Raw genomic sequence first — 15182 nt, forward strand, 5'->3', positions numbered from 1 at the left:
TTGTCTCACACTGTTCCATCTTCTTGCTTCCTCAACATAATAGTATATTAAGGATGTGTTTTCAAGCCACTGCATGTGAATCTTACCCTTTGTAATGGCTGTGAATGTTTTCCAGCCTATCTGTGCCACTACTTAGTCAATATTTTCCTTACGTGTACACATTCCGGTTGTTATGTTTCTGTTAAAAAATCCTTCTGTTTTATCCTTACATGTACTGGTACTTTCATTTTTGTTACAGTAGAGTCTAAAACTAGGATCTGGTGCACCAAAGATTAAGCACATTTAAAATTTTTAAAGACATTGTTATGTTAGTTCCGTACAAAGTTGAATCAATTCTTACTTCATCCAGTCATGTGAAAGTCTCATTCCCCGTTCTCTTGCCAATGCAGAAAGCTTTCAGTTAAAAGAAAAAAATTTCTCCATCAAATGAGCATGAAATGACATCTAATAATTTTTATGTTCTATTCTCTGGCTACTTGTGAAAGTTATCTTTTCATTTGTTTGTTGCTTAATAACATTTCCTCTGGCTTAACTGTTTGTTTGGGTTATTTTTTTCATCAGTGTGTACAGCTCTTTGTGTATTATGACTACAAACATTCTCTTTATTACAGTCTACCTTAATATGGTTTTGATCTTTTGATTTGTGAAATAGATTTTTATTATTTTGAAAATTGTGTTTTACTTAGTCCATTCTCCATAATTGTGCTTAACTAGTTTTCCCCTCTGGAGATTTGTGTCATTTTCATCTTCTTTGGAGAATGAGAATTGCTTTGTATTTTGCTTAAGGTTTGCCAGACTACCTTAAGGGTATATAATTATTTTTCTGAAATTATGTTATAATTCTAGATTGAACATTTTTACATTTAGATCTTTCATTATTTTAGAATTTATTTGTGATAGTATAGTTTTTTAGTTTTTTCTCTTCCAAACGGAGAATCAGTTACACCATGCTACTCATTAAGCAAAAAGACATTTTCACATAGAAATTTAATTTTATGATGTTATAATCTTAAACAAAGCATCAGTCTCAAAGGGGAAGGAAGCATACCTTAAAATTTGCTTAAATTTGGCTCTGACATAACTTTTCCTGTTTGTGATTCACAGGGAGTTCATCTATAACATTTACTGGAAATAGCTTTGTGAAATACCGCCTAATGGAAAATGAAAACAAATTAGAGATGAAACTGACAATGAGGCTCAGAACCTATTCTACCCATGCAATTGTAATGTATGCTAGAGGAACTGATTACAGTATCTTGGAGGTATGTGTTTATGCAGGGTTTTTTTTGTTTTGTTTTTATGTTTAACAGTTCTGGGGTTGTATATAGGGGCCTTCACACTGAGCTATATCTCTAGTCCTTTTTCATTTTATGAGAAATGGTCTTGCTAAGTTGACCATGCTGGCCTCACATGACAGTCTTCCTGCCTCAGCCTCCCAGAGTTCTGGGATTACAGACATAGGCCATTATACCTGGCTGCTTTATGTACTTTCGTACCTTCGATTGTAGCAGACTTTAGAAATGATAAATTTTATTTTCTGATGGTCTACTTAAAAAAAAAAAAAAAAAAAAAAAAAAAGATCAAGTAAGCCAGATGAGTGAATCCCACATTTAAAGAGTTTGTTTATCTATACAAGTTTTCTGCATTGTGGGATGAGAAGCTCTTTTTGCTCTGCCTGATCATAGAGATTTACTTCGGTTTTTTACAGACATTTTTAGCTATATGTGACTATTAACATTCAAACTCTAGCTAACTCATCTGAGTATTATAGTAAATTTGTAGAGTTTTCCTGTATATGTTTGAAGTGATAATTACGATGCCCACCTTCCTTTTAAAACATGATTTTGACTTTGGCTATTTACCTGATGCTTTGTGTATGTGGTGTGTGCTTGTGTGTAAATTTTGTGTGCAGGGGTGTGTTTAGTTACCAGTCTCATCCGTGTTGCTTTGTGATGTGTAGCTGATACTACCCTGAAAGGATCCATCCTTATTTGTACAATGGGCAGATGAGTTTTGTACTATAGTACTTAATGCATGGCTTTACTCTTTCTACCTTCATTTGCCAGACATACCTCTCCTATGTAGACTTTTGTCAGAGACTGACTGAAGGCTCTGTGAGATTAATGTGGACAGCAAAACATTTTTTTATTGTAGATTCATAATGGAAGACTCCAATACAAATTTGACTGTGGGAGCGGCCCTGGCATTGTCTCTGTTCAAAGCATTCAAGTCAATGATGGGCAGTGGCACGCCGTGTCTCTTGAAGTGAACGGGAACTATGCTAGATTGGTTCTAGACCAAGTCCACACTGCGTCAGGCACAGCCCCAGGGACGCTGAAAACCCTAAACCTGGATAACTATGTGTTTTTTGGTGGCCACCTCCGCCAGCAAGGAGCAAGGCATGGAAGAAGCCCCCAAGTTGGTAATGGTTTTAGGGGTTGTATGGACTCCATTTATTTGAATGGGCAGGAACTGCCTTTGAATAGCAAGCCAAGAAGCTATGCCCACATCGAAGAGTCAGTGGATGTATCTCCTGGGTGCTTACTAACAGATACAGAAGACTGCTCAAGTAACCCTTGTCAGAATGGAGGCATCTGCCACCCGTCACCTACTGGAGGTAGGCTTCATGGTGTTCTGATCACATTAAGTTCCTCACCAGTTTTAATGTTTGTACCCTTATTCAGACAGCGCGATCAGATTAATATCAGTATGAAAAGTACAGTCACAAGTCAGTGGTAATGTGTTAAAAGAGCAGAGCAGGGCTTAGAAGTTTTCCCAGCAGCTGGGCTGGAGAGCACTGTGCCCGTGGCTGCTGAGCGTCTGTCACATCTCAGGTCCGAGCAAGACGCGTTTCCGTACTCAGCTGATCCTGTACCAGGTGAACCATGGGTAACTCTGAGCTACTCAGCCCCAGGATTTGCCCACTTGCTCACCGCAGAGCTTGCGGGAGTCTTGCCAGTAGTGAGCAATGGGGTGTTAGGGTCTGCTGGAAGGCCTCGAACCCCTCTGAAGTGTGGCTCTGCCCAGCTGTCTCATGGCCCTAGTGCAGTGGTGTGCTGTGCGCTTTCTGTGCCCTGGACTTTTATTGGGCTACTTCTAAGCACTAACAGAAGACAGAAAAGTGACAGCCATTGTGCCTTTTATATAGAGCTTAGTGTAATTGATAGAGCAAAAACTTAAAAAATAATAATTTGAATGGAATTCCAAATGACCTGGTTTTCTGCTGTTTTCGGAAAGTGTGTTAGTCACTAAAGCCAATAGACTAGGCCAGGTTATCTCCATTGTAGCCCTCTGAAAATCTCATAAGACAGCAAAAGCTTCTGTTCTGCTCATGCTAATTACCTCTGCACACCAGGGCAGCAAGGAGGCTGACCATGCAGTCACTTAAAACTGAGGCTGAGAAAGGCACTGCCCTGAAGTGTGCTACCATGATCACTGACACTAAAGAAAAGAAGTGTGGTACTGCATACTGACCTCAGACTCCTAGCTGCCAGTGCCGGTTCCTTTGACAAATATATGTGCATGCATATCCGATAGCCATGATCAACTTCTTAAAGAACTTGAGGAAATACTACATTGCAGTGTTTCCCAAAGGCGGATAATTGGACATAGTCTGTCACTCTACCCAAATGTCACAGTCTTACAGAGTAGAGAGTCTGGTATACTTTGTACTCATTTGGACAAATTTGATCTTTTTTATGGGATTGACTTTAAAGTGCTTTTCACATTCATTTCCTCATTGAATCCTCAGATGGTTCTGGTCTGCAGATAAGTTGGTATGTTAAGTAGTATTGTACACACATGTTCAAGCAAAGGGTGATTTTCTCCTGCACTATATGATTGGCCTTACATAAATTATGATTAAAACCAGTTATGAATTCTTACTTCAGGTCTTTGATTTGGTTGTACAGGGAGCATCCCTAATCTGAAAATCCAAAATCTGAAAGTTTCAAAATCTAAAACATTTTGAGTGCCAACATGGCACTCAAAATTTCAAATTTTGTATTTCAAATTCCCGGGTTCAGGATGTTCAACCAGTGTAGAAGTCTACACAGATATTCTAGAATCACAAAACTCCAAAATCTGATTGATCACTAGTGTTGATATTTTGGATAGGGAATATTCAACCAGTTCCAATAGTGGAATCCTTGTCTATACGGACAACTCTTTATCCAGAGAAAATGGGAATTTCACTAGTTCGTATAGATCTCAGACTAAATTTTCACTTAAGTATAAAGATAAACCCATTGTAACTATAGTTCGAGTCATTGATTAATAAGACCTTGTTTCCTTTTGCTGATTTAGGTTATTACTGCAAGTGCAGTGCCTTATACATAGGGACATACTGCGAGGTGAACGTCAACCCCTGTTCCTCCAACCCCTGCCTGTATGGCGGTACATGTGTGGTAGACAATGGAGACTTTGTTTGCCAATGTAGAGGATTATACACTGGTCAGAGGTATGTTTGTGTGTCCTAACTTCCAGAATGAATTATGGTATTAAACTTTTTTAAACATGTCATTCTGCATGTAAAAAGACTTTACATTCTTCACTTGTTAATGTTTTCTGCTTTGCTGTATTTGTGATAGGCTTATGAGATTTATGCATATATTTTTGTTACTCTTCAGATGCCAGCTCAGCCCATACTGCAAAGACGAGCCCTGTAAAAATGGTGGAACGTGTTTCGACAGTTTGGACGGTGCTGTTTGTCAGTGTGATGCAGGTTTTAGGGGAGAAAGGTAAATGGTCTCTGTTAAGATTTGTATTTATTAAAAAAAAAAAAAAAGATTTGTATTTATACCTGTCTGTGGCATCATGCTCACTAGCAGACAGGACAAGACTGTGTTAACTCGGACTGCTTGTTTCGCAGTTGGATACTCCTCATTGGTGTTTTTTATAATTTATCTTTTTTCCTCTTTAAAAGAAAATTTGAAGAAGATGAGTATTACTTCAAAAGCCTACTTACACTTTAGAAGGATTGTTTATAAGCAAAGAATATATGGACTCTTACAGGCAAAAAGTGCTTGTCAGTGAGTGAGTTTATCATGTTCTCTAAGAGCAGACGCTTGTGAAACTGAACTCATCAATCTTTGAAAGTGACGATAATAACTTTTTCATAATATACTATAACTGACATTGATGTGGCATCTGGAAACCTTTGTCAGCTCTGTGTCTTTTATAATCCATTCTGTAATCCTGAAGTGTGGTTAGTATTCTTCTAGGTGACAAAAGTGAGGCATGGAAGTGCCTGTTGTATACATTGCAAAACGTGAATGAAATATTTCAGTTTTGGATGTCATTTTACTTTAGACTGTTCATCAGTTCAGCTTTAAAAGAGTATTCATTATATGTTACCTCTGAGTGTCCACAGTAGCACACTTAGATGGGCTTTGCTCTTCTTAGTAAATGGCTATTAGTGTGATCTGCTTGCAGATATCCGTGCGGTTTTGCCCTTGACGTGCTTATAACGCTGAAATTTGCCACAGTCACATGGTCTTAGTTTGTTAAGTTGACTTTCTTAATTCTAGTCAATGAATAGTCTTACATTATTTGACAAAAATATATCAGTAATCAGAGTTTTAGGCCTGTGAGTATGAAGGGCGAGATGAGTTTTACTAAGGAGGAGGGAAGGTTTGAGAAGTGGCAAGTGGGTCTCCCCTTGAGTACCGTGTGCCCTGTTTGGAAAGGCAGAGAGGACTTCTTACAGCCTGAAAGGGTGAGGAGCCCGGGAAAGTTTCAACAGGGATGATGTGTTAAAATAGAAAACGTAGGGTTTTCTAACTTTTCACGTGTTTCATGCAGCTGTCACATTCCCAAACTGGAACAGTTTCTTACAAGTTTAATCTAGCTAGCCTACCCTTTATCAAAACACACCCCAAATTTCTAAACGATAGCTTAGCCATCAGAGCTAGAAACAAACCAGTGTGTAGCCTAAAGGATTGATTTACTAATCTGTTGAATCCTACAAAAGTGGCAGTTAAATATTTGCATGATGTTTGTCTCATATACATTCAAAGCACAGAATCGAGTGATTATCACAAAATTTTGTTGTTATTGTTGCCATTGTATTTTCTGATTATTTCATGTTTGGTTTTGTTCTAGCGTATCTTGTTAAGGGGGGATTTCAGTTCCTAGTTTCTGAACTACGGTTGGGCTGAAATACTGCACAGGTGTCCTTTTTCTTGTTCTTTTCGGCAGGTGTCAGAGTGACGTTGATGAATGTGCTGGAAACCCGTGCCGTAATGGGGCCCTTTGTGAGAATACGCATGGCTCCTACCACTGTAACTGCAGCCACGAGTACAGAGGAAAGCACTGTGAGGAGGCCGCTCCCAATCAATATGTGTCGACTCCATGGAACATTGGATTAGCTGAAGGAATAGGAATTATTGTTTTTATAGCGGGGATATTTTTGCTGGTGGTGGTGTTTGTCCTGTGCCGCAAAATGATTAGTAGGAAGAGGAAACACCAGGCCGAACCTGAAGACAAACATTTGGGACCAACCACAGCTTTCTTGCAAAGACCGTATTTTGATTCAAAGCTAAATAAGAACATTTACTCAGACATACCACCCCAGGTGCCTGTCCGTCCCATTTCCTACACGCCAAGCATTCCCAGTGACTCTAGAAATAATCTTGACCGAAATTCCTTTGAAGGATCTGCTATCCCAGAGCATCCTGAATTCAGCACTTTTAACCCCGAGTCCATGCACGGGCACCGGAAGGCGGTGGCTGTCTGCAGCGTTGCCCCAAACTTGCCTCCCCCACCTCCTTCAAACTCCCCTTCTGACAGTGACTCCATACAGAAGCCCAGCTGGGACTTCGACTACGACAGTAAGAGCAGCTTTCTTCCTCACACTAACACCTCCCTGAGATGAATAGTGAGACTGCAAGTTGTGCCACAACCACTGCAGTTCAAGGAAAAGTGTTGGGTTTTTATTAGAGATAGGTGGGCTCAGAGTCTGAAATTCCTAGAGTTTGGAAACATTTTTGGATGTCTTGAGTGCTGGGTGGGCATTTTGGCTATGATGTTATTTTAAAAAGCAATTACACCTAGTCACGTTCCAGTCAGTATTCTGGAAAGATAATTTCAAGGGTCTCAACTATGATTGAGAGGGCTTTATTATAGAAAAGAGTGATTGCAGAGAAGTATTTTTTTTAAATGTGGCCAGAGGAAGTAGAAATATTAAAATGTTCTCATTCTCATCCCCTCCCTTCTCCCTTCCTGCCCATTTATTAAATAAGTCTCAGAGAACAGTGAACCTGAGAGTCTTGGCCCACATGGGGCTTCCCAATTGTTCTCGTCCTTTCCTTTCAGCTAAAGTGGTGGATCTTGATCCCTGTCTTCCCAAGAAACCTCTGGAGGAAAAGCCTTCTCAGCCATACAGTGCCCGTGAGAGCCTGTCTGAGGTGCAGTCCCTCAGCTCCTTCCAGTCTGAATCGTGTGACGACAACGGTGAGTATGAGGATGCTGAAGTGCTGTGCTTGCTGGGAGGTGTGCACGAGGCGGCTCGCATTGTGTAAGATCATAATGTGGATGCTCTAGGTCCCCTGATTCAGTTTAAAAATGTCCCGATGTCCACTCGGACCACTTTTAAACAATACCGTGTACGTGTTTGCATGAACATCTGTGGGGGAATATATTTGAAGTGTTCTTAAGGAATAGATTTTTTAACTATAATAAAGTATCAGTAATAGAGAAGAAAGTATAATTAATTGAAAAATAATTTCTGTCTAATTGACTATACCTGTTACTACTTTTTTCTGCATAGCAGTAAATGTTATAAAAACTTTTGTGGGCTTTTCAAAAACTCTTCAAACAACTTTTTTGATCACGCATAATACACACTCATGCACCCTCAGAAGAGCTATGCTAGTCTAAAATGTACAGTTTCAGTCGCACCTTTGGTATTACAAGGTTTTATTTGTCTCTTCCCCAACCCCACTGCGGCCCCAGCTCCCATTTGGATCAGAGCGTACTGACTGAGAGCACAGTTTAAGAGATTGCTAGTAAGTTTGATTATATTTCTAATGAAGAAGGTTTGACAGTGGGATTCATCACACCGTTTATGTTTATCTGATTTCCCTAAAGTGCATTGATAACCAGGTTCAGCTTATAAGCACATACCAGTATAGATGGGTATCAAGACAGTAACACAGTAAAGGAGGTTTTTAGTGGAAATTTTTGAATCTCAGAAATTGTAGGTTTAGCCATATTTTGGGGGGTAAAAATGTAATGTGTTTATGTATTACAGATACTTCACTAGTGGAAAGAAATAATCCACTACTAGTAATTATCTGATGCAGAATAATATACCCCATAATTCAGCGTAATGCAGTTCACAGTACATTGCATTAGGTAGTTCTTAAGTTCACGTAGCCCATCTTGGAGTGTGGAGCCTTTTCCCAGAGTACGTTCCTTTCACTTCCTGTTACAAACATGTTACGTGTAATATCATGTCAGTCTTTTTTCTAGTTCTTTTTGTTGCAACCACATTCTTCTCCATAACACTTCCCAACACTTTTAACAAATTATGGTCAAATTGGTTATTAATATTAACTGCCACTACAGCGCAAGGAAAAGACATCTACAGTAGTGTTGTATTTTCATTGTTGCCATAATCAGTCATAAAAGTAGCCTGTAATGAGTTTGTGCTTATATTTTATTGTTTTCTAAGCCTTAGATAGAGTTTGCCACTAATTTATTTAGTGGCTGAGAGTAACACACATTGTATAGCTCTGTAGCTTAGCAGCTTACCACTTGTCTCATGGGATCAGTAGAATTGTGTTCCTCCCTGGAAGTTTTTGGGGAAAAATCTGTTTCCTTCTTTTTCCAGGTTCTAGAGATGGCCAACATTCCTTGGCTTATGTCTTCGTCTTTCAAAGTCAGCAACATTGCATTCACTGTTTATCTGTAGGCCTAGTCCTAGCTCCCTCCAGCCACATCCAGGAAGGATTCTTCCCTTTTAAACAGAAAAAGATCCTTCTCATTTCATCTGGAGAAGATCTCTCCTCTTCCTAAGGCCCTTAACTTGATCATGTCAATCAAGTCCTTTTTATGGTAACATAATCACAGGTTCCCAAAATCAGAATGTGGGCAGCTTTTAGAGCCATCTTTCTGTTGGCCCTGTCCATCCATACAGATTTATCTTGCATGCATAGTTTAAAATAATCTAATATACAGGTGACAAAGGAATTTACACATTCAATGTGTAAATACTCAAATAGTCCATACCCACTGCTGGAATTGGCTTACCAGCTATCAGTCTCTCTGCTAAAAGACAAGAAGTCTGGGGCAAGAACAAACAAAGCCCAAACCATTTGTATTTGTATTGCATATATATCTCCTTAAGTCCCGCCCCTGACAGTGTGCAAGTTCTTCAAATGTAGAGTCACTTGCCCATAAGACATAAAAAGAATTGTTTCGTCCAATGCAATCCATAATTGCAATTGTAAAAGAAAGTGTAGCTAAAAAAAAATTCATCCTGAATTCCAATAAAACATGGTTACTTTATTACTTTTATTAATAGTAGTAAGTAATTTGATTTGAAAAGTCTGAGATATAACTAATAGAATTGCATGCATAATTATATGGTTGTATTTAAGCATTAATTTCATTTTTAAATTATAGGGCAGAAATTGCATAGTACTAAGATTTTTATTTTATGCACTGTTTTCTAAGATTTTCCTAATTGATTCCTTTTGTACCTTTTTACAAGCTTCCATAGTGACTGTAATACACCTTGTCAACAGTGCAGTTGACATGGTGAACAGAGAAGGTACTGTCATATAAATGCTTTCGCTTTGTATTTGTGTTTTGCAGTGGCTGTCACTGGAGTGTGCTGTGCTTCAGCAGCTGTAGTGTTATAAAAACTAGTTTGTGGTTTGGGCAAGTTCAGTACATTTAAGTTGTGAAGATGTGTATATTCATAATCTAGGTCCATTGCAAAAATATCTATGCTGTGTCTTTTTTTACCTTTTTTCATTCATAGTGATTTATACGGACATTACAAGCAACCTGTAGGACTCAACAATTAATCTTTCAATGATACAGTGCTAAGAATTAGTTCAACAATATGAACTACCTAAAATTTTTAATACCAAAAGCCCTATATGAATAAGAATAAGACTAAATACTGTAAAGCTTTTATAATTACCTAAAACTTGACTTTGGTTTTTCCCTGAATCTAACAAAAGAAAATGGTGGAATATGGAAGAAGGTATGTTTTCATATTTAATTTAGTAAAATCATGTAGTATGAAGCTTTATGTCTTCAAAAGTAGAAGAGAAGACATTGAGTACCCCTTTAACGTGTTAGTCCTTTATTAGTTCATTGCAAGTAGACTAATTCCAAGCTAAGGCACAGGCTCGTGGTTTTCCAACTATAGGGTAATAGAAAGCAGGGCATCGGGAAGACTGAAAAGCTTGATTGCTGGTTCCCCACACCAAAGTTTCTAAATAGGTAGGCCTGGGTTGAGCCTTGAGAATTTGCACTTCTAACAAAATCCCATTTTAATCTTGATGTTCCCACTATTGGAGTCAGTTGGAGAACTGCTTGTGTAAGCTATCAAGAGTACACAGATGTCCCCACAGGGCTAGGTGGGTCCTTTTCGCTAGACCATGTGTGCTCTCAAGATGTAGGTGTTATGGTCTAGGGAGAATGATGCTTTCCTGCCAGACTCGACAGAGGCAGGGCTGGAGTGTTGCTGTCGTTCGTTACTCATGGATCTTATTTTCCTAAGAAGTACCGTATTTTTGCTTAGAGAATCTGAAGACTATCTTTGCTAGTGACTTTTACATGTTGATAGTCCAACATTTTAAATACTGATGGAGTTTAAAGAAGCAAAATTTAAATACTTCCTTCATTGCAGTGTCCACTGGGAAAAAATGTTTTTTTTTTAATATCCAAGAAGTGTAAATTGAATTTAAAAATAGAAAACTAGCTTAAAATTTAAGGATCATCGATAGCCAGTTTAATAGCAAAAGTTACAAATCTTCACTTTTAAAGAACTAGTACATTTTTAGTATACTAAGAAAAATGTACAGATATTTCCTAAATACTAGTTTATTCATTTTGAAGAACCATCGGTCTTTTCAGTTTTGTAAGTTCCTAAAAGAGGCAGCAATCAGGTACATTTTCTTCCAAATTAGTTTATTATGTGAATTTTCAAGAACACTAGAATGCTTAGAAGGCATTGGCCTTATTTAAAAATTCACTAATGTGCCCCTATTTCTGTCATAACTGCTAGTTTCGCAAGTATCAGTGGTGCTTAGCAGTGCTTGCCCTGCATTTATCTTATTTAATCCTCATGGCTACCCAGGGCTTTTCACCCTCTTTTCAAAGAGAAAACCTGAAGCTTAGCCTACAGAAGTGTTCCTTACCTTGAGATTTACATGTGCTTCCTTTGACTTAGTGCCTGGAGTTCTGTGTATAAATGAGAGCCCTGAAAGAGCAAGTGTAGTGATAGATTTGAATAGGGAGTAAGTGTCGCCACTGATCTCTCAAGGGAAAGATTAGCTGTAAATCACACAGTCATATTCAAAGTAGATAGAGTTGGGAGAAATGTTCAGCTTTTACTTACCCGTAAGTATCTAAGTTTGTTTGTGAATTTTGTACTTTTGAAAGTTAGGATGTACTGTGAAGTATGTGAACATTATGTGTATGTATTTGGATTGTACGTATGCAAGAAACGTGATGAATGTGTGTTTTATTAGAGCTTGTGGGTTTTACTTACTCCTAAGAAAACTGCTTTCAGGTTTAAATTGTCAGAAACAAGGAAAGTGAAATACTTGAGTGTCCTTCCAAAGGCTCACTTCATCATTGTTCACCTTTGTCTTCTGTTTCCAGGTCCCATTTTATTTGTACTGCATAAGTACTCAGCCATCTGTAATTTTCAGAGAGAATAGCATAGAGACATACTGTATGGCTGACGGGGCCTTTGCAAACAGTTGACATTGTACTGTGTGCTTACCTTTGTTGCCTTTTTAGCTGTCTGTTTTAATTATCAATGTTTTCTTTTCTTTCTACTTTGCCACCAAAAGAATCTTTGGCTGCTCCTGACCTCAGCAAATCAAGAGGTGACTTATGCATGCCAGTTGTTCATTGACAGTCACTAAAAACCCTTGGTAGTGGTTCACCCTCGGTGCTGACATGCTTCGCTTGTCACTGGGTGTTTGCAGCAGCACACAAGTCTCTGGCTGTTACGCACTGCATTCGAAGCACGTCCGACTAACCTTTTCCTGCTGCCAGAGGATTTTCAAAATCCTAAGAAAGAAAAAATCTGCCCTGAAACTGGGAGGTTTAAAAAAATAATATTGACATAATCTACAATGATCCTTGATCCTTTTTAAAATAGTAAAGATTGTTGTAGTCTATCAAAACTTCTCTCTTCCAGCACTTGTTTGGTTGTATTTTGCTTGATTTGGAAGCATGCTTTGAAACATACCTGTCTAAAGATAACTTGTTTTAGGAATTTAAGGAAAGAAGAGTTCCATCAGAAGCTGTGCACAGCATCTAAATTACAAGCCCTTTTCTACAGACAATTCAGAACACCCTTCCAGCTTGCCTTCTCTTGAAGGAAAACACTACCAGTTTTAGTGTTACACTTGCTACATTATTATAAAGAAAGTTTACTTTTTAAATTTTAATACATTAAAGGTTACTTTTAGTACTTTAACAAGTCGTGTTAATTAGTATTTACTGACAAGTAGTACAGATCCAGTAGCACTTGATATTTTTTTACTTGCTAGAGACTCCTTCTTTCTGAAAGGACTAATGTCTTAAAGATGCAGCTAGTACTTCATATAGTGCATTAAGTTGTAAGTGACAAAGGCCAAGCGAAAGGGCAATTTGAATTATCTGTAGAAAAGTGCATGTGACTGAGCTGCTGCAGATTGCTTCTGTTGGAACTCTTTTCCTTAAATCTTAGGTGTGTACTAAAACTGCAAATTCCAAAGGAATGAGCTTTGAACAAAAACACTTGTGCATCTTTGTTTCTTTGACCCATTGAGCTCTTTTTCCAACGCATGGAAACTTAGGATAAAACACACTGAAATCTTTGTTCTCTCCCTACCCAGGGTACCACTGGGATACATCAGATTGGATGCCAACTGTCCCTCTGCCAGACATACAGGAATTCCCCAATTACGAGGTGATTGATGAGCACACTCCCCTGTACTCAGCAGATCCAAACGCCATCGACACTGACTATTACCCTGGAGGTTATGACATTGAAAGTGATTTCCCACCACCACCAGAAGACTTCCCTGCATCTGATGAGCTACCACCGTTACCTCCGGAATTCAGCGATCAGTTTGAGTCTATACACCCGCCTAGAGACATGCCTGCTGCAGGTAGCTTGGGGTCTTCATCCAGAAGTCGGCAGAGGTTCAACTTGAATCAGTATCTGCCCAATTTCTATCCAGTTGATATGTCTGAACCTCACAAAAAAGGCACTGGCGAGAATGTTACTTGTAGAGAACCTCATGCCCTTTACCCTCCAGGGTATCAAAGAAACTTTGACGCGCCCGTTGTAGAAAACATGCCCATGTCTGTGTACACTTCCACAGCTTCCTGCTCAGATGTGTCAGCATGCTGTGAAGTAGAGTCTGAGGTCATGATGAGTGACTATGAGAGTGGAGATGATGCCCACTTTGAAGAAGTGACGATTCCTCCACTAGATTCCCAGCAGCACACGGAAGTCTGACACTCACACTCCCCCCCAAAGTGCCTGGACTTTGACAGACCTAGAGATTATATCAGTAATCTGCATTGTTCTTTGCGGCAGTGCTTGTGCGCTTCTTTTCGGTGAGCTAAAATGGGCATGGCTGCACTGAATCACGCGCCTCTTGGTATGTTAGCCATTTCCAGTGTCCTAACCTACTGTAACTGGGTGAGATTTTCATTGGCCGTGCCATTTCTGAACATCTTTTTGTATTTACATTTGTCTGTGTTAAAATAATGAAACAAAAATCAGTCCTACATCCTGTTAGCATGATTCATGTATTTATATAGATTTGATTATTTTAATTTTTCTTGTCTCTTTTTTTGTAAATTTTATGTACAGATTTGATTTTTCATAGTTTTAACTAGATTTTCAAGATATTTTGTGCATTTGTTTTCAGCTGAATTTGGGTGGTGTTAGCGTCATGACCTAGCACCCTGATTTTAATATAACCAGGGTCTCACTGTATGTTCCTTTTCACTGAAGTATGCCATTTCATTAACGTTTCAGTATAATCGTTTATTTCTAGCTGTACATACGGGAAGAGGAAAGATCTGATACATGGACATGTCTTACATGGATTGCTGTATTTTAGAATTATAAACATTTTTCATTATTGGAAAGTGTAATGGGGACCTTCTGCATACCTGTTTAGAACCAAACCACCATGACACAGTTTTTATAGTGTCTGTATATTTGTGATGCAATGGTCTTGTAAAGGTTTTTACTAAAAACTACCATTAGCCAGTCTTTCTTACTGACAATAAATTATTAATAAAATACTTTAGCTTTGCTGCCTGTTCTTCCTTTGCATTTATATTCTTGTTCAGGATTTAGCTGGTGAATTGGGATTGGAAGGATGGCTGTGGATCTGTTCACTTTTGTAGTTTGAGTATGAAAAGCCACTTTCCAGTTGCTAACCAGGCAGTACTTACAGATGTAGTCACTAGGTGGCAGTAGATAGTTATTAAAATGTAACGTACAACAAATATTTTCTAAAACTTGAAGAAATTTTTCCTTTATAAATTTTACATCTATATATACTTACTGGCCACAATTTTAAAGTGTTTATGTTTTTCATTTTTGCCAGTGATTTATATTTTTAAAAAGTCATTATAAAGCGTATCTTTTGTCAAAAACTTACACTTCTGTGTATTTTAATGTGAAGTTTATAAGCTACTTTCCATGTGTTTTTAACACAGTCAGTACCCATCTATTCATGCAACAAATATTTTTGGAATACTATGTAATAGTCAGTATGATGAGTTACCAGTAATCAAACTTTCCTAAAATATGGGAAAGACAGTTTTAAGTAAATGCCTTACTTTATTTTTATCAAATGATATGTATGTCATATATAATAAAATAGTAGTCTCGTGAACTCTACTGTTACCATTTACAACCCTTTAAGCTGTTTTTCTCACTTCATATTTTCAATAGTATATACAGTATTACCATTTCG

General features: G+C 38.3%; 1 protein-coding gene across 3 annotated transcripts in view; it reads left to right on the plus strand.

The window, feature by feature from the left end:
• Positions 1–14514, plus strand: part of Fat1 (FAT atypical cadherin 1) — a 115889-nt gene extending 101375 nt beyond the window's left edge. The window contains exons 21-28 of one of the 3 annotated variants that reach the window (XM_005373425.2): positions 1105–1262; positions 2155–2617; positions 4306–4459; positions 4629–4739; positions 6199–6830; positions 7315–7452; positions 12039–12074; positions 13074–14514. In XM_005373425.2, the coding sequence (XP_005373482.1) occupies positions 1105–1262; positions 2155–2617; positions 4306–4459; positions 4629–4739; positions 6199–6830; positions 7315–7452; positions 12039–12074; positions 13074–13702 (2321 nt within the window). In that variant the 3' untranslated portion in view covers positions 13703–14514. Of the gene's footprint in view, positions 1–1104; positions 1263–2154; positions 2618–4305; positions 4460–4628; positions 4740–6198; positions 6831–7314; positions 7453–7953; positions 9652–12038; positions 12075–13073 lie in introns of those variants that run through there. The other 2 variants (XM_005373426.2, XM_005373427.2) reach the window with 2 other exon arrangements.
• Positions 14515–15182: the final 668 nt, after the last annotated feature.

Source organism: Chinchilla lanigera, unplaced genomic scaffold, assembly GCF_000276665.1.
Source record: "Chinchilla lanigera isolate Chin_1 unplaced genomic scaffold, ChiLan1.0 scaffold00002, whole genome shotgun sequence".
Classification (NCBI taxonomy): domain Eukaryota; kingdom Metazoa; phylum Chordata; class Mammalia; order Rodentia; family Chinchillidae; genus Chinchilla; species Chinchilla lanigera.